The 24,937-nt window shown below is 37.3% G+C and overlaps 1 protein-coding gene across 2 annotated transcripts; it reads left to right on the forward strand.

Moving 5' to 3' along the window:
• Positions 1 to 382: 382 nt before the first annotated feature.
• On the forward strand, positions 383 to 23,946 carry LOC149029313 (RWD domain-containing protein). Of its 2 annotated transcripts, XM_089141490.1 has the most exons (7): positions 383 to 644; positions 1,230 to 1,268; positions 3,204 to 3,341; positions 15,262 to 15,401; positions 15,514 to 15,623; positions 18,649 to 18,761; positions 22,953 to 23,944. In XM_089141490.1, the coding sequence occupies exons 1-7, from the start codon at positions 504 to 506 to the stop codon at positions 23,424 to 23,426; spliced, it is 1,155 nt and encodes a 384-aa protein (XP_088997616.1). In that variant the 5' UTR covers positions 383 to 503; the 3' UTR covers positions 23,427 to 23,944. The 2 variants fall into 2 exon arrangements, with proteins under 2 accessions (XP_088997616.1, XP_088997620.1); XM_089141494.1 differs by lacking the exon at positions 3,204 to 3,341 and having other exon boundaries at positions 22,953 to 23,946.
• Positions 23,947 to 24,937: the final 991 nt, after the last annotated feature.

Here is a 24,937-nt window from a genome sequence, read left to right on the forward strand (position 1 = left end):
GTATAGTTTGAAGGTCATGTATTTCTTCTTACCTTTTTGCTATTCCTTATATAATGAAATAATTCACAGGCCAAGAAAACGTTGTCCGAAATAAGCCTTGATGGAATACAGCTGCAAGGTTTACTAAATGACATCATGTCAACTAGCAAAAGGGTGCGATTTGGGTATTTTTGCTTCTTTTGGTATTTGCACTTTTAATTACCAAAAAAAAGAAAAAAAAGAGAGAAGGTATTTGCACTTTTAATTACCAAAACAAAGAAAAAAGAGAGAGAAGGTATTTGCACTTTTAATTAATAATTAATTAAATTTCGTCCCTTCTTTTGGAATCATGGTAAAGCTAGTGTCCTTGCTTCAACAGTTCTACTACCCCGCCTTTTTCCAATTTTACCTTCAAAATTTTCTAAGGCTGCAAGCCTAGAAGCGGTGCCTGGCTGCTTGCGTTTGTTGGTCTGTGCATCCGAAGCCAGGCACCTCTAATCGCCCGCACCGCCTAAGCACTTTCGATGGCAGAGGAAGAAGAAGTGATCTTCGAAGTCGAAGCCGTTCAAGCTGTGTACGACGACGATTGTTTGGTGATACAGAGCTTCCCTCCTCATATTCACGTTCACATAAAGCCACGAACTGCCGATGATTCATCCCAACAGGTAATCAGATTTCCCATTGCGCATATTCTTTTGCCATTTTCCATTGGATTTTATTCTTTATTATCAATAGCGGTTCATGGGTTCTTTCTCTGTAAAATATTTTCGAAGTCATTCTTGATATAAATTGTTCTTCATTGTTTCCTGTAAAATTTGTCTGTGAGTTATTCAGCTTTTCTGTCGTATATTCTTTTGCCCTTTTCAATTGAGTTCATTCTCAATTATCAATGGTGTTTCACGGTTCTTCTCTGTAAAATTTGGTCGAGTTGATTCTTGAACGATTACATTAGGTAAAATTTGTCTCTCTCTTTCAGTAGACATGGAACTAAGCCTGTGTCTGTACTCTGTGATGATGAAAGCGTTTCTAAATACATGAAAACGTGTTTATTACTGTTCTTAAGATTAGTTTCCAATCTGTAAATTCAGTGATTTCACACGCAGACTACCTGTACTATTGTACAATATATAATCAATTAACAGGGACTACCTCCCTGAAGAAAAAATTTGTTGTATATTGAATTTTTTGTTTCATTATTTATGTCTGGTTTTTTATTATGACTTACTTTTGTTGTGTTCCTCCTACTGCAGTTTGTGGAAGTTATTCTTGGAATACGAGCAGGTCTTGAGGTAACAGTTCTTTTGATTCTAGAAGCATTTATAATTTTGAAATTCTCTTGTAATTCGGATGACTTTTATGCTTATATTAAAAAAAAAAAAGAAGAAAGAAAAAAGAAGAAGAAAGTTTAGGGAAAGATGGGATATCTCAATATGGAGAAAATACCCAAAGGTTTGAAGAAGGCTCAATTCATCTCTGCCCCGGGTCTTCCAAAAAAAATGTGGTAAAAATGCCTTGATTTGAGCAAAGAATCACTCGTATAGGTGAAGCAATGAAGAAGAAAGAAGCCTAGGGTTGAAATTTAGCTCGAAATGTTTGAAATTCCATTGACATATGGTGTGTTGAAAATTGCAAAAGAGTCCCTCGAAATAAATGCATTTTGTCGAAACACGAAAACTTTGTTGAAATTTGGTGCACCTATTCGGCCTTGCATTTTATTCTGTTGGGGTCGAAACCTCCAAAATTTTGTGAAATCTCAGCAAATTTCCAAAATTTGTTACCATGGCGTAGAGAGAGGAAACACCTGATCTGATGCAGGTCCTGGTCCTAATTAGAGCCCTTAGACTTGCAGCCATGCTCTTGGAAACCCCAGTGGAGCCCTTAAGCTTGCTGCGAAGCAGCTAGGGCTTCCCAGCAGCACTTAAGGTCATTTTTTTTCTTCCACGCTTAGCTTTTGTTTTTCCCTTGTTCTTCTTCCAGTGTTAGTGATTTCAGGGGCAGTTTAGTCATTCTGCCCAACCATAAGGGCAGTCTAGGCCTTTTAGGTCTTATATTTAAGTCTGTCTTTTAATTACTTTTGACTCAATAATTATCCCACGGATTGGGCCCAATAGTCCTTGTAAAGGTCCAATAATGGAACAATCGTAGCTGCATTTTCATTTCCTCCTTAGATTCGATTCCTAGTCCTAATTGTAGTAGGATTTCATGTTTAAGGCTATAAAGGTGCCCTGTCTATGAAATAGACGAAAATTCAGATTATCTGATACTTCCTCTCAAGCATTGGGTGCTTTTATGTGTGTTTGCTGCTGCAAAGGGGAATGTCAACTTTTGTTAGTGAAGGTTCGAGAGTTTAGTATTCCCCAAGGTTCTAGATGAAGTTGAGCCAAGCCCTTGTTACTAGATGAATTGACGGCCTTCAAGATTCCATTGCAATTTGAGCCAAGCTCCTCCATCCAGGTGTCTGGCAGACAACACCCCCCCCCCCATTTTGTATCACGTTCCCTCATGCCCCCAAATTTTCTTAGAATTTTGGACTTCCCATGACACGCAAAATTCAATGTCTGATCTATACCAATCTAAGGATCAGATTTATTCCAAACTTCAGGCATGCCATCCCCCCCCCCCCCCCCCCAAACCCTAGTGACCTTAGATCCTAGTTAGAGTCAATTCTAACCAGCCAATTTCAACTTTTCAAGATATAAATATTTTCTTGAATTTTCGTTCTCCCTAAAACCAGGAAACTCCATATGTTCCAATTTAGCCATCCAAACCCAACCAAACTGGAGGATCATATCCCTACATCGTTACGTATGTTCCCTCCAAGTTTCAAGCTATTTTGACATTTATAAACTTCAGTTCCTTATCCTAGGAAAATATCCCTAAGATTTCCTTATGGTGATATCTCCATTGAAGATTACTATAATTCCAAATTCAAACCCTACTCTTCTCATCATCCCCAACACATCCTGTGAATTTTGACCAAATAGATCACGCTAAACTCATGCGGTGAAATTTCAGAAAGTTACCCATAGCTGGGAGACAGTAGAGGTGGAAGGTTAAGAATTAGGGCTTCTAACCTCATAGGTGACAAATGATGATCAGATTTTCCCCAAAAGGGAAAAAAAAAAACCTATTCAGAATTCTAGTGTAGTGTTAGTGGATGCTATATGATTGTTATTGATTGGCTTTTACACTTATGTTACATCTTATTGTCTTTCCTATGGCAGTATCCTAAGGAACTGCCTCACATTGATATCATAGAATCCAAGGGCCTTGATGAGGAACGACAAGCACATCTGATTACTACTATTCAAGACAAAGCTCGTGAACTCTCCTCATGTCTAATGCTTGTAGCCCTTTGTGAGGTAACTATCTGAACTCTACTAATATCTAGAAAAGGTAACTGATTTGGGAAGTGATCTACTTTCATCGTTTTTTTTCTTCTTTTTTTTTTTTTGGGGGGGGGGGGGGGGATCTCCAACTTTAAAATGTACTTATATAATGCTCAAACTTATCAATGAAGTGGGACATTGTTTATACCAATATTGATAGAAGTAAATTTAATAAGGGCATTGTCACACTAAGCTTGTCATTGTCTGATGTAAATCGTATAAGATAAAGCTTTTAATACTATTTATGCAAATACCCCCCCCCCCCCCCCAAAAAAAATCCGCAAGTGCACGGAATCAAACCGAGTAATATAGAATGAGTAGAGATCGTTTCCTCGGAGACCAATTCGAAACCCAAATTACGTACCAATATTCGCTTCTCTTGTAATTCAATTTCACCAATTATTTCCAAGGATAACAATCAAATTTCAATAACACAATTCAATCAATCCCTTTTCTTGTTGGTAGAATTCCCTCAAGTAGACACTTACACCTATTACAATACTAAAGTCCCTAGTTTGCTTGAAATCATCCTATCAGTGATGAATCGGATGTAATTTGGCAAACACATGAAATTTTGTGGAAAACCTAAACCTAGCAAGGTCGAATAAGCCACCTTGAACTACGACGCACTTGGTGTAACAACTCACCGTTCAATTTACCTTGAGCTCACACGAATTATTCACAATTAAGTACATAAAAAATGCATCAAAGATCAATAGAGTGGTGATTAGTCAACCCAAAGCATTAAAAATGAGACAGAGAACACATGAATTGTATAAAAAAATTAATCAATCATCCAAGAAAATAAAGGGATCCATCTACGACTTTGATTGAAGAAATTTAGAACATGGACATTGAAAGAAAACACAATATTTTATTTTATTTAATTATTTAATTATTTTTTTAATAGAAAACAGGGTTCTCAAAAAGAAATAGAGGATGAAAACTTCACAAACGAAGATCGTGCGAATCAGTCCAAGTCCACGGTCGAAGCTTTTCTTCGCTTCTTCCTCTTTCTTCTCCTTTAATTGGTTTGTATATATGTTTACAGGCTAAGGTGGTGGGTATATATCAGAGGTGGTGTGTGATTTTGTTTCTTTTTATATTTTATAATGGAAAAGGGGAGAGAGCCCACAAAGGAAAGGAAAAACGTGAGTGGGTAGGTAGGTTGTGTTTGAGTGGTTTAAGGATTTAAGAGAGATAAGTGAAAGGATCCATGAGGGAAAACTAATGTCGCTTCTTTGCTTAATTAATTTAATGGGAAGGTTGGGCCTGTGCAAATTTGGATTTCCTCTCATGATATGAGAATCCGATTAGGATGTAACAACGTGACTTTCCTTGTTTGACAATGATACGGTAATTCCAAGCCTTGGGTGCTACTTAACCAAAATCTAATCTTTCTTGCTGATGAAGCCCCTGCATATTTCCAATATTACACAATTAATCCTCAGTTCCAGAATTTTACCGATAATTTCAGAACAAATTTCTGAACAATTTGGAGAAATCTTTGAAATTTAATGACAATTAGAAATCATCAAATCAATCCGGAATCACTAAATCGTGGTAAAATAATTTAATTTTGACTAAAATAAGATAATTCCACTCTGAAATTCAGTGAAATTGATATATAGAAAATAAAGCTATCATCTAGATTCAAGAGGGTTTACCTAGGGCCAGACTTCTGAGATCTTAAAACAGAACTCGCTAGCAGATGGTCTGGTTTAGTGTCTTAGGATGGAAGGATGAGGCTGTAACTTGTGTTACTGTTTGAGTTTTGGAAGGTTCTAATGGTCAGATTGGGCAGAATTTATTTTGGAAATTACGGTTTATTGGGAAAAAAAGTTTAGAAACAAGGAAAATATGGTCTGGAAAGTTAGAAGATTAAAAGAAGAAGAATTGGGGATAATCAACTCGTTGTTGAAGGTCTTCTTGAACAACAGCTTGAATGCTAGAAGTTCTTGGGAGGAAGAAAAAGAGGAGAAGAAATCGCATAAATTCTTTCTGGAGGTTGGGGGAGGGGAGATGGTCAAACAACCATGCTATGCCATTGTACCTTACCATAGCAATAATCAAAACTCAAAAAAGAAATTCAATATATCAATCCACTTTTTATGTTGGCCCTATTCTAACCTAATGTAAGTGCCTCAAAAATGAAATCCACTTTTTATGTTGGCCCTATTCTAACCTAATGTAAGTGCCTCAATAGACTCCAATCATAAAGAAAAAGCCTATGATGTGAACACAAACACCCCCTGGCTGAATGCACAACTGGGGTCCTCAGGATTGTGTCAAGAAGCCACCCTAAGTTGGCCAAACCCCTTTTGAGGGGTATTTTGGGCATTTTAGCCCTTATTTTAGTTTTGAAATTAATTTTAGAAATTTTTTGGAATTTTTGTTGGGTCTAATTTGTTAATTTGAGTTAGGTTTGATTTTGTTGGAAGAGTTCAGTTTGAATTAAAGTTGTTTTGAATGAGTCCCAAGTTAGTTGAGATAAGATAAAATTCCTTATTTGGTAGGAGTTACTTTATTATCAAGAGTCCAGTTGGAGACGTAATTGAAAACTTATCTGTCAAGGAGTTCCAAAGTTGAGTCAGAGTCTGTTTTTCAGGCTATAAATAGCCTCTTCATGCATTGTTATTTTAAGATTTGATGAATTAAATAATTTGATTGTTAATTGCCTCAGTGAGTGGCAGGGTTCCTTTGAGGGGAACCTTGCGGTTGTCTATTTAGAGCTTTCAAGTTGTTTCAAGCAATCAATAGTCAAGTTCAGAAGATCAACTCTGCAAATCCAGCAAGTTCCTTCAACATTTCAGCCTAGTTCATCAATCCCCAAGTAAGTTGAAGATCCCAACCCCAGCCCCACCACCTCCGTAGTCCTTCAGCACCCTCCCCTCTTGTGTGAGCCTAGAAAACCCTCCCCAACCCATTGCACTTAACCCCTACCCCTTCCCCTTTAGTTCCCTTCAAGCCCTAGCCCGTTCCGTAGCCATCGTGACCGACCCCTTTTCCCGCTTTTCCCCACAGCAGCCATATCCTACTCCCATTAGGAAACTGTAATTCCCAGCTCTGTTCAAGTCTCTTCTATCTCCATTAGGATCGCATAAACCCCTAGGTACCATCCCTATTGTTAGTTTCTTCAATTCAGCCCTTCTTCCCTAACTTTGAAAAATCTTGCACTTCATCTTCTTCAAAAGGTTCTGCAGAATTTTGAAAACCCTAAGTACTTAACAAACTCAGTCCCTCATTCACTAAGACAGTCTCTGAATTGCAGAACAGTAACATCCTTAAGTCTGAACTGCAGGACAGCAAGCCCTTGCCCTTCCCCAAACCTAACCGGTACTTGCCTTTGAATTTAAAATTTAAATCTGAACCTCAATCTTCAAGTAGAATTCAGATCTGAATTTCATATTCAGCAGGCTTAGATTGCTTTAAAAACCCTAAAACCCCTACTACCTTTTGCTGGAATTTCCTGGGCAAACCCTAGGTCTGAGGAAATTACTAAAATACCCTTGTTTACATCAACCTAACCCAATTCTTAACCTACTTGACTAGGATAATCAAATAGATGGAAATAGACTCAGAGTAGGACTCTAACTTGACTAAAGAAATAAATTCCATTTTCCTACTTCCAGCCCATATGTTAGGCCCGTCAAATTGGCCAATTACAAAGTAAACCCATGAAAAACAAAGGCCAAATGCATATCTGATCTATTGTGAGAGGGAAATATCCCTTTTGATCTAATGCTAGCTAGCACCAGCGCTAGATCAAGTTTCCTAATTGGAGTAGGACTCCTCTTTAAACACCTATTCTAATTATGTTTTGTCTTCTTATCTTTTCTATTGGGGTTTCCTATTCTGTGTACTAGTTTCTTAATCAGTCTAGGATTAGTTTTTCTATCTTTACTTGTTTATATATTTATTTTTTCTACTGTGAGTAGGATTCACTCAGATTATAACTATAAATACCCCATTGGGTCCATGAGGCTGCGTTTGTTTGCAAAGGTGGGGTGGAAAGAAAAAACATGTGGGCCCCATGTGTATTGGGGTGAGGGAGAAGGAAAGGGTTTTGTGGAAAAGTGATAGTGGTGGGTCCCACTTTTTACTTTTCCAAACTTTTCCACAAAATCTCACCAAATTTGTGGGGTTTTAAAATGGCTTGGGGTGGGAAAGTTGGGCTGCCACATCACTAGACAAGTTTCCTTGATTCAAGGAAGCTTGTCTCTCACTTTCCCACCCCAAGCAACCAAACAATCTACAATTTTGGGATTTAAGGGAAAAGTAAGAAATTTACACTTTTTTCAAGAATTTTCCCACCCTACTTTTATTCCAGCAAACAAACGCAGCCTGAGTAAATCATAATTTCTGAGCAATAATATCTCAAACTTACATCATGGTATCAAAGCCTAAAGCTCAAATTTTTATCCCTTTTGAAGAGATTTTGCCAAAATAATACAGCTTGAAGCTCTTCCTCAAAATCGCAGCAGGCCCCTTTTTCTCTCAACTTTTCATTGAAAGACTGATTTATTCTTTTTGCAACTGTGGAGCTCCTATTCCTGAGTCACTTAATTGGAAGCTTCTTCTTATACAAGTGAGTTTCAGTTTTTCCTTTTGGGGAAAACCCTAGCCACAGCCTTGTTTACCCTATTTTTTCTTGAGGATGGAAGTAAAGGAATTGAATGAACCAAACTGCTGCTCTCTTTTCCTCTAACAAACAACAACAACAACAAGCCTTTTGCCAACTAAATGGGGTCGGCTACGTGGATCCTTACCTTCCAATTAGCTCTATTTGAAGCCATACTAGATACAAGGCCTAAGCTATGCATATCCTTTTTCAACACTTCTTTTGAGGTTATCTTAGGTCTGTTCCTAATTCTTTTGATTCCTTTGATCTACCCTTTCCTCTATGATTTGAAATGAAATATAAACCTAAACCAGGTCTGAACCTGTTCTCCCAACCTGAAGTGTTCGTCTTTTTTCTTGAAAAAATTTCATCTTCCTTGGAGGACTAGACTAGTGGCAGATCTTATATTTTCTGCTGTACCTTAGCAGTTCTTACCCTTTTACTCTCTCTCTTTTAGGGCTGTAAACAGTAAACAATTCAGCACTTTGATTGTAATTTTTTCTTTTCTTTTAGCAATTGTTTGGGTCTATATTCTGAACTGAAGTCAGTAGAAAAAGATGTAATTTTTCCTTTTTTCTTTGGCCCTAGTTATTACCCTACAATTGGTTGTAATTCTGCCCTATTTGGAACCCTAAATCTGTGTCTACTAGAAAATTTGGGTGTTCCAGTGCCTCTTGCCATGATGCTCTATTGTGACAAAAAACTGCTATAACCATTGCCCATAATCTAGTACAACATAATAGGTCAAAGAATGTGGAGGATGACAAACATTTTACAAAAGAAAAGTTGGAAAATGGCATAATCTATGTCATTTGTGAAGTGTGAAGATCAAGTAGCAAATATCTTCACCACAGGTTTACTTGGACAAGCATTTCATCCTATTTTGACAAAGTTGGGCATGTGTGATATCTATGTGCAACTTGAGGGGAGTGTTGCGAGAGGGAAGTGTCCCCCTCGATCTGATGTTAATAGCTAGCACTAGTGCTAGATCAAGAGGTTTCCTAATTGGAGTAAGACTCCTCTTTAAACTCCTAATTGGAGTGGGACTCCTCTTTAAAAATCCTACTTTAATTATGTTTATGTTTATGTTTTCTTGTCTTTTCTATTTTGGTTTCGTATTTTGTGTACTATTTCCTAATCAGTTTAGGATTAGTTTTTCTACTTGTACTTGTTTTTGTATTTCTTTTCCTACTTAGAGTCGGACTTAGATTGTAACTATGAATACCACTTTGGGGCCTATGAATAAATTATACTTTTTGAGCAATAACCTTTCAAACTTATAGCATGATTCAATCCTAGATTTATTCCATAGGAAATCAGCGCAATATGGTAATGAATCTGCATCACCTTTTTATGATGACAGGTTCAGCGTAACCAACAGGTTATACAAAACAACAACAACAACAACAAATTGACCCATATCCCCAACTGAATGGAGTTGGCTTACATGGATCTATGCATAACAAGGTAAGCAAAACTGACAAAAAGAAGCAAAATGAAGGATGAAGACATAAGGGAAGAGAAATGTTAGAATATGGAAGTACTGGAAAGAGGCAAAATCTTGGAATTTAGGAAAATCTCAGCTAGATGGGGTTTAGAAATATGGATCCATGCCCTTCGATGGGCTCTAGATAAGGTCATACTTGTTGCAATACGTAACTCTACATTTCCTTCATGATTCTTGATAACCTCTCCTATATTCATTTTTGGCTTGCCATAGGCTTGCATATAGCTTTTTTAGCTCCATCAATCAGATCACTCCTTGATACTCGGTTATCTCTATGCTTCTATTGAACATGGCCATAGCGCCTCAAATGATTTTCTTGGAGCCTTTCATTGATTGTCCCAACTCCCAAATCAGCTTCTAGACTCGACATGTCGTTCTTGATTCTTGACAACCTCTCCTGTGTTCATTTTTGGCTTACCTATGGCTTTTTTAGCTCCATCAATTGGAATCAGATCTCTCCTTGATACTAGGGTATCCTCAAGTTCTATTGAACGTGTCCATAACACCTCAAACGACATTCTTGGAGCTTTTCATTGATTGCCTCAACTCCCAAATCAGCTCCTAAACTCCACATATCATTCCTGATTTTTGACAACCTCTCCTATGTTCATTTTTGGCTTGCCGCTTGCCCATAGCTTTTTTAGCCATCAATCCAAATCAGATCGCTCCTCAATACTAGTATATCCTCGAGCTTCTATTGGACATGGCCATACCTCCTCAAATGACATTCTTGGAGCTTTTCATTGATTGCCTCAGCTCCCAAATCAGCTCTTGTACTTTCACTTCTTGCTCTATCCTTCTTAGTTCATTTGCATGTCCATCTTAACATCCTTTTTTTGGGATGAATAATCAAGATATCAGGGCTCAACCGGGTGTAAACTCCATCTAAACATCCTCTCTCTACTATACCTAGCTTGTGTATAAATGCTTCTATTATTGTCAAACATTTTTCCTTAAATAGCTGGTCGAACAATGGTCCTATGAAATTTTCTTTAACTTTAAAAGAACATGTTAATCACATAATACTCTAGTCAATGCTTCTTGACTTCACCTGTCCCACTTAATTCTCTGTAAAACATCATTATGTATGTCATACTTTTTATTTATTCTTGTCGAAGATATGTAAAGTAGTCAGTTTGCAAACTTTCTCTCAATTCTCACCATTTCATTATCCATCGTTTTATGATTAAAGGTGCTCCTCATATACTCTTTAATCTACTAATCATAATGCCTCTTATTTCGTGGACTAATCTCCATATCTCTAACTCAATGTTAATCTTTGTTCTTGTCTTGCCCACTCATATCATTGAGCATACACTATGGGATCTTGTCTTGAATGTTCTTTTATCCATCCATGATTAACACAAACAAATAGGGGTTTCGGGTTGATCCCTTATGTGACCCAACAATAAGGGGGAATTTCTTACCTTTTTCTCCCACAGATCTCACTCCAGTCACTCCCTAAATATATTTTAATAACATTTATACATATACTTGAAACCCCTCTCTTTGCAAGAATGTTCTGTGTTTAAGTCTTTAGGGACCTTTATAATAGAATTTTTCCTGGTCAATGATGACCAAATGCAGTTCCTTTGTGCTAATTCTTACATCTTTCCATGAGTGTCCTTGTTGTTATATGAAGCACAAGTCGAAATAATTTGACATTCTTAAACCACCATATGCATATGGGAAAATACCAACAACCAAATTTGTGGACAATCTTGAGTGAAAATGGGTATAGTTGTTGAGTATAGCCCAGTTACCACTTACCACGTTTTTTCTAATTAACAAATTGAGGAAGATGCAAGGAGTAGCATGAAACAACTATTAAAAAAATTGTAATATTCAGGCATTGATCCCTTTTAGCCTTAATGTCTTTGTGTGTTTATCATATGCTTCCAAAATACTAGTCAAAATTTGCTAAGAACCAGCTCCTAATTATCCTGAAAGTTTCAATGACTTCGCCTCAATTGACTCAATTGAATGAGGGCAGATATACAATATCTCATCAGAACCAGCTTTAACTAGGGCAAAAGTTGAAAATCTAACATTTTCCTAGCATGTCTATTGGATTTGAGAACATAGTTGTCAAGGTGACAAGACGAGGAAAGGGAATAGAGGACAACAAAAACCATGTTGACACCAGGTCATCTTGACCAAAAAAAGGGCCAGAACGCATAGGCGACGCCTTGAATGCTATGTTTGAGAATCCAATGGCTCAGTTTTATGGGAGTTACTGTTGTGAGTAATTGCTTTTAGAGCCAAACCAAGCTGTTAGGGAAAAATAGCCTATGGAGTGGTTTACTTGAGATAGGAGGCTTTCTTGAGGTGGGATAATTTTCTTGGGGCATGGAAAAGGGGTTTTCACTAATGAGATGGGCTGAAATTTGGAGAGGAATGTGACTGATGGGGTTGGGGGATGATCCTTTAAGTTTGGATGTTCTAATGGGTAGTAGGGCTAGATCCAAATTATTGTTTTCAGAATTTTAGGGCATCAAAAAAGTTAAAGAACCTCCTGGTTGGGAATTTTAAATGCGGGGTCAGACTCAAACTTATCAAAGGTGATGGTGTGTATCATAGGTGGAGCTCCCCAAGTCTGAGGGAGGTCAGTTTTTTTCAATTTTCTCTTAATCTCTTGATTTTCCCCTTATTTTTCTCTTTCCATGTTTGAAATATCATTATTTGGCCCTCTCCCCCCAAATATTAAAAAGAATTTTTTAGGGTAAAGTTAATGGGTGGAAAGTTCATTCATAATTATCCAAGGGTTACAATTAAAACCCTAGTTTAAGGAAGAAACAGTTAAAACTCAATTAGAAACTAGCTCACAAATCCCTAAACCTTCTCCTAAAATTTTGATCCCTTTTAATAAAAATTTCAATGTTTAAGCTTTAGCTACCTAAAATATTCTTGTAAAGTTTTTTCTCAATAGTTTACTCCTAAATTTAATAACCACTATTCATGATTTTTCAACTTTTTAAAACTCTAACAGATCTATTTGTACAATTTTAGTCTTCATGCTTTTCAACATGTTTTTAATAATTTAACTATAATTGTATTACCTATATTTTAATCCTCCTAAGAATTTACCTGTATTTTTACATGTGGGTCCCCAGTGGGTCCCACACGGGCCCCACATAATATGTGTAGTGAAAAAGCGTTAGTGCTCCCTCGACGGGGAGGTGATTCGGACTCTCATTATTTGGCCCCCCAATGTTGAATCCTGGCTTTGCCTCTGGTGTGTATATAGAGACACTACATGAAATTTGGATCAAAATTGATAGCTGGTTCAAAAATTATGGAGTGGCTGCAACTTTAGATCCTTTTGTCATTTTTTTTGGGGAGGTGGGGGGGGGGGATGTTGTGTGGGTGGTTCTTGGTTTCAAGACCTTTAAGAAAAATAAAAAGAATGGGTAGAAGAAAGGTCCCAATACTTGGGAGGTAAAGGGAGGGCAATGGTTTGCTGCCTAAGTCCCACATCTTTTTGGTAAATGAAGCGGACACTGCCCAATGGCTTTCCTTCTTGCCTACGTCATGCAGATTCATCGCCAACTTGGACTTCCTACCTTAGGAATAATAGTCTAGGATTGGATCATATATGTATTTGGCCTTTGATTCCATGGGTTTACTTTGTATTTGGTCAATTTGATGGGCCTAAAGTATGTGTAGAAAGCACTAAAATGAGATTTATTTCTCTAGTTTAACTAGAGTCCTATTTTAAGTCTATTTACTATATTCTTTCACTTTTGTAGTTAGTTTAGGTTATCTAATTGGTTAAGGATTGGGCTAGTCCTTTCCTTTTTAGAATAGGAGTTTATTGTTTTGTTTTTTATACAAGGTTGCAATAGGGTCCAATATTGAAACAAATTGATGAATTTCATTTATGCCACTGGTGGTGAGGTACAATGACATATCATGGTTGTGTGACCACCCCTGCTCCCTTCCTTTTATGTGATTTTTTCTCTTCTCTACTTCTCATTTACTTTCCAAGAGCAGCTTCTATTGTTCAACTAGCTGTTCAAGAAGATCTTTGTCAGCAGTAAGTTGAATTATCCCCAACCCTAATTGTTCTTCTTCTAATCCTCTAAATCCCCATCCCCAACTACTCCCTGATTTTCTTTTATACCTCAATCAACTACTCAGAAATACTAAAACCTGCATGCATTAACTTTTTGAATTGAAATCTCAAAAGACTGGCCTTTAGTTGAACCTCTTCAGTCTAGGTTTACATCACTAGGTCCCAAAATTGCTTGGTAACCTGATGAACACTGCCCAGCCGTCTTGACATTGTAGCTCTCCAATTAAATCCACACATCAATTAACTAAACTTACCCTGACTTTATTTTCCCACAATGGAGATATTCATAGTCATAGAACTAAAATCTGAAGCACAAATGAAGAATCCTAAAAGAAATAGAACTTGAAAACCTACTAGACATAGGACTCCTAGCTGTAACATAAGTTGGAAGCTTAAACAATAAATAAGACCTTGAAATCCTGGAGATCTTTGAAAACTAACTACTGATTATACAATTAAGCTAATGATTCTGCTGCCTTGACTTAGTTTGTAGAAATTACAATGATGCCAGCCTTAACCAAAAATTAAAAACTACTGAAAAACTGAGTATAGACTGACTTCTTTTACCACTAATGCATCTGGGCAGCAGCATTTAGGGCCCTAATTGGGCTTCCTCTTTGAGATTTAAGTCTGTGGACCTGTATCATTTGATATCAAGAGTCATTGTTGCTTTCTTCTTCTTTTTCCATTTTTCTTCCTTTCCTGACTTTGTTTGGGGGGGGGGGGGTTGGGGGGGCTCCTGAATAATTTGTACACTCATCTTAACTATTCAACTTTGTCTTGCTTGACTTCAGGCCAATTTTCAAAAATCTGACCTGTTTGTTGACTATTCAATGATGACAGCCTGGGTTGTTGGTTTTTCTTGCCTTAATTTGAAGCTATGTTTAGTTTACTTATAGCCCCATTACTAGGTGTGATCTGTTAGTGTTCCTGCTGTCTAGGCAGTGGGTTGAGCCACTTTGAAGATATGTTACGTACTAAGTCATTGGGTTTGAAGGGAAGTAAGTTAGGGTTAGCTGACCAAATTGACATGTGGGTTATCTTGGGAATTAGTTATCTACTTATCTTTATACTAACGAAATCATTAGCCCATATGGCTTAAAAGATGTGTGTCGGAAGACTTCATTTTCTGTTGGTTTATCGTGGGATCCTTAAATTCTTGCTTCTTCTTCCACTTTTATGTGTGTTGCTCTGGTGCTTGGGTATGGCATGCTCCCCATACAAAAGCTTGGTTTGTGATATTCCTCTTCTGCCCCCTTCCTTTTTTCCCCCTCCTCTCGTTTCTCCTTTTTTTATTGTTTCAGTTAATCATGCACCTGAGATATACTAGATAAAGTGTGGCTAAGTTGAGTAAAAAGAGAGAAGAGGATCTCCTACGTTGAACTGGTACAAGCCATCAAAAGACTGCAAAGGCCATTATCTCAGTGGTTTTTTTTTTTTTAAATAATAAAAGGGAAAAAAATTCTAAAGATCTGATATCAAGAAGAAAATGTGAACATTACTGATTCCTTGGAGCCAAGTTTGATTGTTTTAGCATAGATGTTATTAGAGTTATTGTGGATAATTGGAAGTTATTGGCTAATCGTGATACTCAAAATCATTTGCAGCCTGATAGTCCTATTTACTTAATCATATATAAGTTGATTGTGATATCTTCTCCATGGATATTGATTTGTTGAACTGTATCTAGGAAGCAGTGGAGATACTTTCCAACATGAATCATCCTGATGGAGATTGCTCGTTATGTCTATATCCCTTGGTTCCAGAAGATAAGGAAACTAGTTCATTGCCATTTATGAAGCTGATGTCTTGTTTTCACTGTTTCCACAGGTAAAATTTGAGTTTCTTATTTCTCCTTAATTGTGCTTCTGTATCTGCTAATTTTGAAGTTTTTTTTTTGCCCAACTAATTTAGAAGTTCATAAGTTGCTATTAGTTTGCAGTGAATGCATTATCAGATGGTGGAAGTGGCTGAATGATCAAAATGGAACCAGCTCAACCAATTCTTCAGATTCAATCAATCTTCCTTTTGGAGACACAAGGTGCTCACAAGGTATCACGATGTATTTTTTGTTTTGTTATTTCAATGAATAAAACAAAAGGGCCTTGGCACAGTGGTCGGTGGACCATAGTTGTAGCCTGAGGTCAAGGTACTGGAACAGGCTCTTAGCAAAAACTGTTGGGGGTACGGTTGCATAGGGAAATAGCCCCCGGGGAACTCGGCTTGTGTGGAAGCCTTTTGCATTAGGTTTGCCCTTTTTTATGGATAAAATTCAAAAGTTTGTTCGGAAATAATAAAAACAATTCGCTAGCTCTACGGTCTATTTTGTAACAACTTATTTCTTCAATTTGAATATTCTTTAAAGCACTTCAACTTTATAATCACATATCGGTAGAAACCTAGGAAACTTAAATTGTATTGTGTATATGACCGTTGCACCATTGGTGTACTAATATTAGTTAAATCATATGTAAGTTTTGATGTTTTTGAATGAACTTTATTTTCCATAATGTGGAAACAGGAAGGTAGTTTTGGTCCCAGACTTTTGAAGTGCTTCCTCAAAATAGATTTCCAGAACCATTCCAATTTGGCTATTACTTTCAGTGTTGATTTACAGACTTGCATATTCTTTTTTGTAATAAGAATAGGCTGTACAATAAAAAAGTAAAAAAAAAAAACTCCAAAGAGAACTAGGTTTTTAACTTATTTTTTTGGAATGAAGGCTTATTGTGGCATAAAAGGAAAGTCAGGTAGTCTACAGCATAGTTGTCACAATGTCTAAGGAATCCAAGGCATTGGGGAGGGCCTGGATGCATGATGATACCAACAACATACCTTAACGCTGGTGCATATTTGGTTTGGAATAACCCTTGTTGGGTTGGTTATAGGCCCACCAGAGCAAGGACACACTTAATCCAAAGTAAAGTGGCTAAGTGATAAATAATTCAATGTTTATATGGGGGTGGCCATTCTGTGGAATCATTGAAGTCCATAAGGGATGTAAGAATTATAATTTAATGTACTAAGTTGTGTAAGAATTGTAATTTACTGAAACTCCAAAATAAGAGAGAAGGAATATAATGTACTAAGTACAAAGTGCAAACTAGGAACTAGCGACAAAAATAGGAAATAGAGGAATTAGGAGGGAGGGCAATGGTGAAAATAAGGTTTTAAATAATCAAAATAACAAAATTATGAAAATGGGATTCATCTTCAACCATAGTTGTCAAGGCGTCGCCTTGGCGTTTGGGCTCCTTCGGAGCGCCTCAAATTGGCGTCGCTTTATTTTTAGGCAATAAGGCGTCCGCTTTTTTTTTTTTTTTTTTAAATCACGAGAAAGATGCCTAATTGAAGGCATATATTGAAATACTTATTAGTTTCCGATTGTAAAGTATCTATTGTTTGAACCTATATGCATATGTATAATGATGCTACATGTGATCAAATGTTAAAATAAAAATAAAAACAAACAAAATCGAAAGAGAATAAGTTCTTGACTCAAGTCTCACACTCTCACTCTAATCCCTAATCTCTTTCTCTCTTCCTCTCTTCCTCTCTTCCATTCCTGCGACGACACTCCAGCAAGCAGTGGCCAATGACAAACAACTTCTTCTCTTCCTTTCTTCTAGCGACTTTTTATTTAGGACCTATTATGTGTGGTTTGTAGTATGTTGGATGACTTGAGGTAGTCTGATATTTAGTTTTTTTATTATATAAGATATGATAGATTTAGAGTGAATGAGATGTACACTAAAATTTTCACTTAAAACGCCTCAACCGCCTCAAAAGCGTCTCGGAGGCGCCTCGTCGACTCATTGCCTCAATTAGCCTAAACCGCCTTGCATCGCCTCGTCGCCGTGACAACTATGTCTGCAACATTTCGACACCAGATAACTAAAGGAGACCTCTGTTACTTTTAAAGTATACAACTTGCTCACCTTTGATTTGTTCAGTCTAAAATTTGTGGTATCGGAGGGTCCTTAGGAGCATTCTAACAACAGATCTAATATTTGGTGTTTTGCTGATAATCAATGACCCAAACAGGCCCAGGTGGTTGATCTCAAACCAGGCTTGAATCTGGTTATGAAACTCACAGCTGGAAAGTTGAATGGGAAGGGGAGAGTACTGTTTGAATCGCTCATGGGAAAGGTTCGTTTGACAGATACCAGAGATAGGCAGATCTTAGGAAGAAAAAAAAGGGGTGTGTGTGTGTGTTGGAAAGATAATCCCACAAACACCACACAGGATGCAGGCACGACCAAACTCAAGTAATCTTTTCGCTCTGCTCAGTGAATTGGGTCACTAGCATATATTTAGAAGGAAAGAGTTTTGGTCTAATGCAGCAATAATCAAATTCTGTCTCCTAATTACTTCCTAAGACTTTGGCTAATAAGATTTGTAATTCAAAAGGTGTATCTTTCCCAAATAAATATAAATCCTAAATATCCTAGGGAGCCAGAAGAAGGTCGAAACCCTGTCCATCTTGGTTTTGTTCTCTAATGGGGTCCTGCATCAGATGCCTAGATGTCTGGGCGTCAATTCCTTGACTACTGTGGTCCAAGCTAGAAAGAGATAAAACAACCTATACCCCCTCTCAGCAATGAGTAATCATTCCTTGTTGCAGATGGTATGAAAGGGGAAGACCATCTTCATAATGAAGTTGGACAATAAGGTTACAAATGCAGCTGGGGAATTTTCCTTTCCTCATTTATTGCCATAAGCATTATCCAAGTAATGCTGATTGCAGTGAGTGGGATGGTATGAGTTTGGGATAAGCGTGAGGTGTCAGGGTTTTGGTGTTTCTGTGGGTGGAAACTCGTCTTATTAATTTTTCTTACATCTTTCTTTCTGTTAAATTTTTCTAGATATGTTTCCTCTTTCTCTGCATGTATGCTGCAGGTTTTTTTTTGGTCCTATTTTTGAAAAAGAAATTTTACCTTTGTTTTTGTAATGTAATATGAAATTATTCTTAAGAGCCAAGAATATATCTTGCTTGTGTTGAAACTTGAATGTAAAAAAACCCAATTTTTGTTTTTTTTTTGGTTTTACCTAACGTCGAATTGTATTTGTTGCTCAGATACGAGTGGAATAATGGAGAAACTGGGAAAATGTCCTGTTTGTCGCAAAATTTTTTATGCGAAGGATATTGAACATGTGGTTGGTTTGGTTGAATCCTCTTCATCTCAGTTGGTATGATTTTTAAACACTGGGACTAGCTGCAAATTTTAGTGTTCTTACCTTGTTTGTTAACACATTTTTTGCGTTATTGGCATTGTGAAGTACTATTATTGAGTTGCACCGTGGGACCACTGTTATAGATATCTAATGCAGGTATGACATTGTATCATGGATATGGATGAAAAAACCCAGTGCACTTACTGGTAAGACGCTGTATCATGGAGCTTGCATGAAAATCCTCACTGAAACTACAAGACTAGAAAAAAAGGGAACAGGGAAAAGGGGGGAGGGGGATAAAAAAAGAAAGAGACCCTATTGCTAAATACGTCATGGTTTTAAATGATTGGTCATGGATGAATGATTTCAAATGATAGGTCAGTTTAGACCAAATCATTTATTCTCATTCCCTCTACCCATGAAAAGATGAAAACTGTTTATTTGTGGGATTTTAGACCAGGATTTGACTTAATGAAACATATTTTTCGTACTTAGCAAATTTGGAATGTAATTAATTGGAGATAATATCAACTTGCTAAAGTAATCAATTCATACAAGAAAGCCAGATGTGGGCAAAAAGTCAGACACGGAGGATCAGCTTTCATTATTCAGGATCAGATTGGATTGCTTGGCCTAAATGCCTAATCTTGATCCTGACTGATATGACTAACTGCTCCAATCCCAATGCTTAACTGATCAGTAAGGCTGACACGAAGGAGTAAAAATGAGATTAAAAGAGGAAAATTTTGTTAGGAAGTGAAGGGAAGGAAAAACCACTAGAGACTGGATTCAAATGCTAAAAAGCAAGTTGCAGAAGAGAGCTCGGTTCAGCTATCCAAGGGGTAAGATCTTGCTTCTTTCCTTGGATTGACTTCTGGTGGTCTACTATAAAGTTTGACATTATCATGGAGAGAGCCACCGTTCTTGGCTTCTAATGTAGCCCTAGGTTGAATAGGATGAACTAAGGACCAGTTATACCAAGATCTCAATCAGACCCATCTTGAATTTGGGAACCAAAGGATAAGGAGTAGGACTGAAGGTTGGAAGCTAATTTTAGATAATTGGCTGGTGATTGGTGAGGTTGCAACCCCATCTGGATGGTTTTGTCAGGACAGTATGGGGATAATGTGGTCAAAGGGGATGAGGATTGGATAGCGTAGGTTCCCTGTGAAAAAAACTTGTGTACTTCAAGAAGGTAGTTGCAGATTTTAAAACAGCAGCTTCGTTTGAATTTGAAACTTAGGGTTTATGGTGGTTAGGTGAGCAGCAAGATGGATTATGACATGGGTTTGTTGTGGGTTGGATTTGGGAGGATCCAAATGGTGAATATGGGCTATAGCCTATAGGTGGATCCCAATGATTTTTTTTTGTTTGGGGGGGGGGGGGAGGGTGTCCAATGAATGGTTGGCTTGGCCTGCGAAAGAAGAGGAATGGGGATCAATCATCCTCACCTGAACGATCAAGGAAGATGGCTGAATGTATTCCACAATTAGCAAAAGGAATTAGGTTTTCAATCCTAAGTACCTTGATGCTTCCTGTAGTTGAACCACCAGGGGCAGCAAGCACACTCAAGTATGTCCACACAAGAAGTATTCACATTCAAGGTTGCAGTGTTAAGTCTTAACTCATTAATCTGTAATTGTATTCTTCCCTCTTTTTCTGAGAAATGGAACTGGAAAACCCAAGAGACCTGGGACTCTATGTAGATTTATGACTTAGACCCTTAAAACTGAAAAAAGAAAAATGTAATAAAAGATCTCCTGCCCTCATTACTTTAGTTGACAGAATTTGCATAATTAGACCAATCAATGAAGCTATTTTCACACTTAGGCTAGACAGTTAACTTTTAGGCTCATAGAGTATGCCCATGACCTCATTAACCTGTGGGAAAAAGGCTCAACACCCATATCTATGCCCTAGGTCGATATCAAATGAAAGAAAAGTCCAATTTTGTGCTGGATCTTCTTCAGCTCCTGTAGTCTTGGATTGCTTAGAGTTGATGACAGCCTGTTTCTTGAGAAAATAACTGGGCAGTGCTATGGCAGGGTCACCTATCATTTACAGACATAATGGAGACAGAAGTAATAGTGTCAGATACAAGTCTAATGTTATGAATCATCAATAATTTGATTGTGTCTTAAAGATACAAACACATGTTTTTAGATCTTCATCCAAAAGTTCCAGTTACTTCGACTATTTAGTCTGATATATCTTGATGGAAAAGGACGTTGCCAAAAGGACTTCTGTATGAATTGATTTTCACATGAAACAACCATTCAGTTAGGAGCAACCTATATGGAACTCTTTGATGATATTATCCATCATCTGCTGCCAATTGCAGCTAGTTTAGGATGTGGGATGGGTGTTAGCTAGGCAGCTGACGATATGAAGATACTTGGGCAAACCCTTGTTGGTTACAAGCGTTTGACAACACAGAAAGAGATCCAAGTAGGCATCCCCTTTTTTTATGAGGACAAAGATTCATTTATTTCATCTGTGTCATACAAAATTTGTATACTTTTCTGGCTTTGGTTACAATCAGATGGTGAAGATGTTCTTGGTTCCAAAGCCAAAAGCAGCTGCAACTCGCAAGTACTTAACAGCAGCAGCCTGATTACAAAACATAACTGGTTTTCCACTTAGTGACATACTACTAGAGATCACAATCAATGTGGGTATTATGTTAAATGGCCAAGGTCTTTGTGGCTTCAGCAAAATCAGAGACCACAAAGCGAACTTGGAGCTTTAATACGTTAGCAATCTTTAACCCTTGATAGAAAGCTATAGTTAATATTTCTAACTGCTGCTTATAATTAGTATATCCTGTTTGCATATAGACAGCTTCCATTCTCTACAATACAAAAAACCGAACAGCTTGGCTTGGTCTTTAGTCTGGTACAACCTGCAATAGAAAGAGCAGTATCAGGAAATAATCCATATTGGAGGTAAAGATAAACTTACTTGCACCTGTAACTCATTTTCTTGGTGTTCTCTTACAGTTTTTGTTAAAGAAAACATCCCATCAAGTTGTGCAGTCCAATACTAGATTCTTTGAGAATCTTTTTTAGGTTTAAAGATGAATTCTCAAATCTCATTCTATTGTGAGTTTGCCAAATTATATATCAAATTGAAGGTAACATTGAAAACCCACTTAAGAATAAAAAGATCCCATTTGTACAATCTACAAATATGTATGCAAATCTCTAGCATGGAATTATTTAGGCAAGAAGTCATATGCATACCTCAAGGGCCTGCTACCTTTGAATGGTTTGTCATAACACAACCATGGAAAAGATGACCAACAGTTTCTTGTTGCTGTTTGCCAAATCTGCAAGAAGCATCACAGTGTGTCCATTTACGAGAATAGATCCAAACTGGGAAGCCATTATTCAATAGTCTCCAGAAGATAGATTTTATGCTTGGGTAAGGCTTTTTAGATTTCTAGAGAACAGCCCGCTGTTTGCGGGTAAATCTTTGGAATTTGTGGGTAGGAAATAGATAGGACAGCCTTTTTGGTTGAGGAAACCCCATTCCTGGAAGCTTGGAATTGCAAAGAATCTTTTGTCATTCTTAGGGGGATATTAGGGATTATGTGGGTGAAAGTGAGTTGGAAATGCTTGCAGGAGTGCATTTTTATCTAACTTGTCATTTACAATAAAATCTGAAACTAGCATGGAGGAACTAGCATTAAAAAAACCAAAAGGTAAATATGTACCTAGAATTCCGATGATCCATGGGTCCATCCAGAAAAATGAGTCTTCCCCAGTCTGCAAACCCTCTCTTTCAAAATTTTGAGTAACAGATGTAAATACTATTTGATAGCAGTGATCTCCTTTTCTTTTGGACCCTCGGATCAAAGAAAGATGAATTAAGAAAATACTTACCTTTGATGATTCTCTCCCAAGTAGACTCTGGCTCATTGCAAGACTCCACGCAAGATTGAGAAGCAATGAAGAGTTGTGAGTTGCAGCTCTCAGAATCCGAATCCTTCATGAGAAACTGGAAGGCAAGCTTGTATCTGGGAAAAGCTTGGTTGAGTTGAGTTGGCTGTATTGTTCCCCACCAAGTTCCTTTTTTCTTGGAAAGAACCATTTTCTTTTACAGAATCTAGAAGTTTTTTAAAAAACCCTGCTGTTAAAGAAATTTTGTTTTGGAAAATTAGCTCTGTTTGAATTTGAACAATATATTCTTTTGTTTGATTTTCAGGATTTTCAAGGGGCGCAAGTGGATGATGATGGTGTGCTTCTCCATTCTGATGCGGAGATTATCAGAAGAGAGAAATTTGAGGCTGTATTGAAAGTTCAACAAGAAAAGAATGGCCTCATTGAGCCCAAAAGAGAGAAAGTCCTGCTGCCAGGAATGTTTCTTCGTGAAACCACTTCACAGTCTATGACAGCCCCTGAAGATCCCATTGAGCAACAAAGTGAAGATCCATCTTTAACAGTTGATCCAAAAACAAATTCCAGTGGATCCTCAAACAAGCCTAGCACTGCGACATCCACCAAAGATCCGTTTGGGAAGCACCGCAAAGATGCATCTCACACAGCTATTATGAAAACTAAACCCAGTGGATCCTCAAACAAGCCTGGTTCTAGCGAGCACAAGAACTTCAGCATGAGAAAGCAGAGAGGCCAAAATCCAACAAAGCAGTCAAAACAGTGGATTAAGAAGGAATCTTAGAATAAAGCTCATAGAAAATTTTGTTAAAATTGAAATCGTTCAAAATGAAAATAGCATCAAATATAAGGGAGGTAAAGAAATAATGGAATCTTGTCTAAAGAAACTTCAGGGTTGCTACTTGATCCCAGCTTTACTTTTGTATATGATTATCTAAAGCAAGAAAAGGGGTATGACACATTATTCTTCTTGGATATAGTGATTCATTCTTTTGGTTTGTATTGCATCTTCTTGAAGAATTATCTCAAGTTGTGCCAAGGGTGTTGGGTTTTGGTGTTTTGTATTTTGCGGGTTTATATAATAATAGTTTGGGTTGTATTTGTAATTGGTCTAGGGTTTTGGTCAATTACTTGTATTTGTATGGAGATAAATTGTAATTATATAGGGATTAGGGATTTGAGTTTTTGTATAAATAGTCTTTGTGAGATAACTTAGATGAATGAATCCATCCTTATAAGGGATTGGAGATTTCATCATGGAGTTTGATCCTTGGAGGGGCTGGAGAGCAAGCAAAGGGTAGTGTTTTGTGAGGTGTGAGAGTAGTGTGAGGTTTTTAGGAAATAATGAAATTCTGTCTCTGGTGGATGAAAACAGAGTTTTGTAGAATTACGTTAAATTCCTTGTTAGGAATACGATTGTACAATCGTAATTCTAACAAGTGGTATCATAGCAAGGACTGGTGGATCATCGCCGGAGGTGTGTGAAGATTCAGGAAAGAGAGGATCGGTGTATGGTGAATAAAGAAGGCTTTGTTGGATTGATCGAATGTATGATTCCTCTTTTTTTTTTTTTGGTATGGGGATGTGTTCCTAGGGTTTTTCAGTGTTTTGGACTCTGTGGAAGTAATGAATTGAGGAGACTTCATTCTGTTGGTATTGATCATGTGGGTTCGTATGTAGATTAATGGTCAGGTTCTTTAGGTTGATGATGGGTACGAAAGACACATCAGGTTGATATTGATCTTGTGGGTTCATATGGAGGTCAACGGTCAGGTTTTTTTAGGTTGATTGACGGGTACCAAGTGTAGGAAAATGCACCATTAAATCTATGCTGAAAAATATAGCCTTATCTCTGTATTCAACCATAATACTGGATCATTGAGAAAGAACGACAGTAAGATGACATATCTATCTCCATGGAATTGATTTGATCCTTAGTCTTATTTTGACTGTTTTTGTCTTCTCTTCTCTGGTCTTCCTTAAGCAAATTCAGATTCTTGAGTGGGTGTTCTTTCTAGATGGGATGGAGAAGAACGACTGAATGATTTGATATATTGGAAACCATAACCCTAGGTTCCTTTATATATCGTCCCACTAGGTTCTCATTAAACCTAATCGGGCTAGTATTTGGGCTCTACTTAATTGACCACTTATTAGGCCTAATTTAAATAGCATAAGATAACTGCCATATAAATATATATAGTCCCTAATTATGTTATAATTTTCTAACAATCTCCCACTTGACTATATATATGATCTTGAAACGATTATATCATATATCTCTTAAGTACACAA

The sequence above is a fragment of the Hakea prostrata genome, chromosome 1, assembly GCF_041222555.1.
Source record: "Hakea prostrata isolate BN-2017 chromosome 1, UWA_Hpros_2, whole genome shotgun sequence".
NCBI lineage: Eukaryota > Viridiplantae > Streptophyta > Magnoliopsida > Proteales > Proteaceae > Hakea > Hakea prostrata.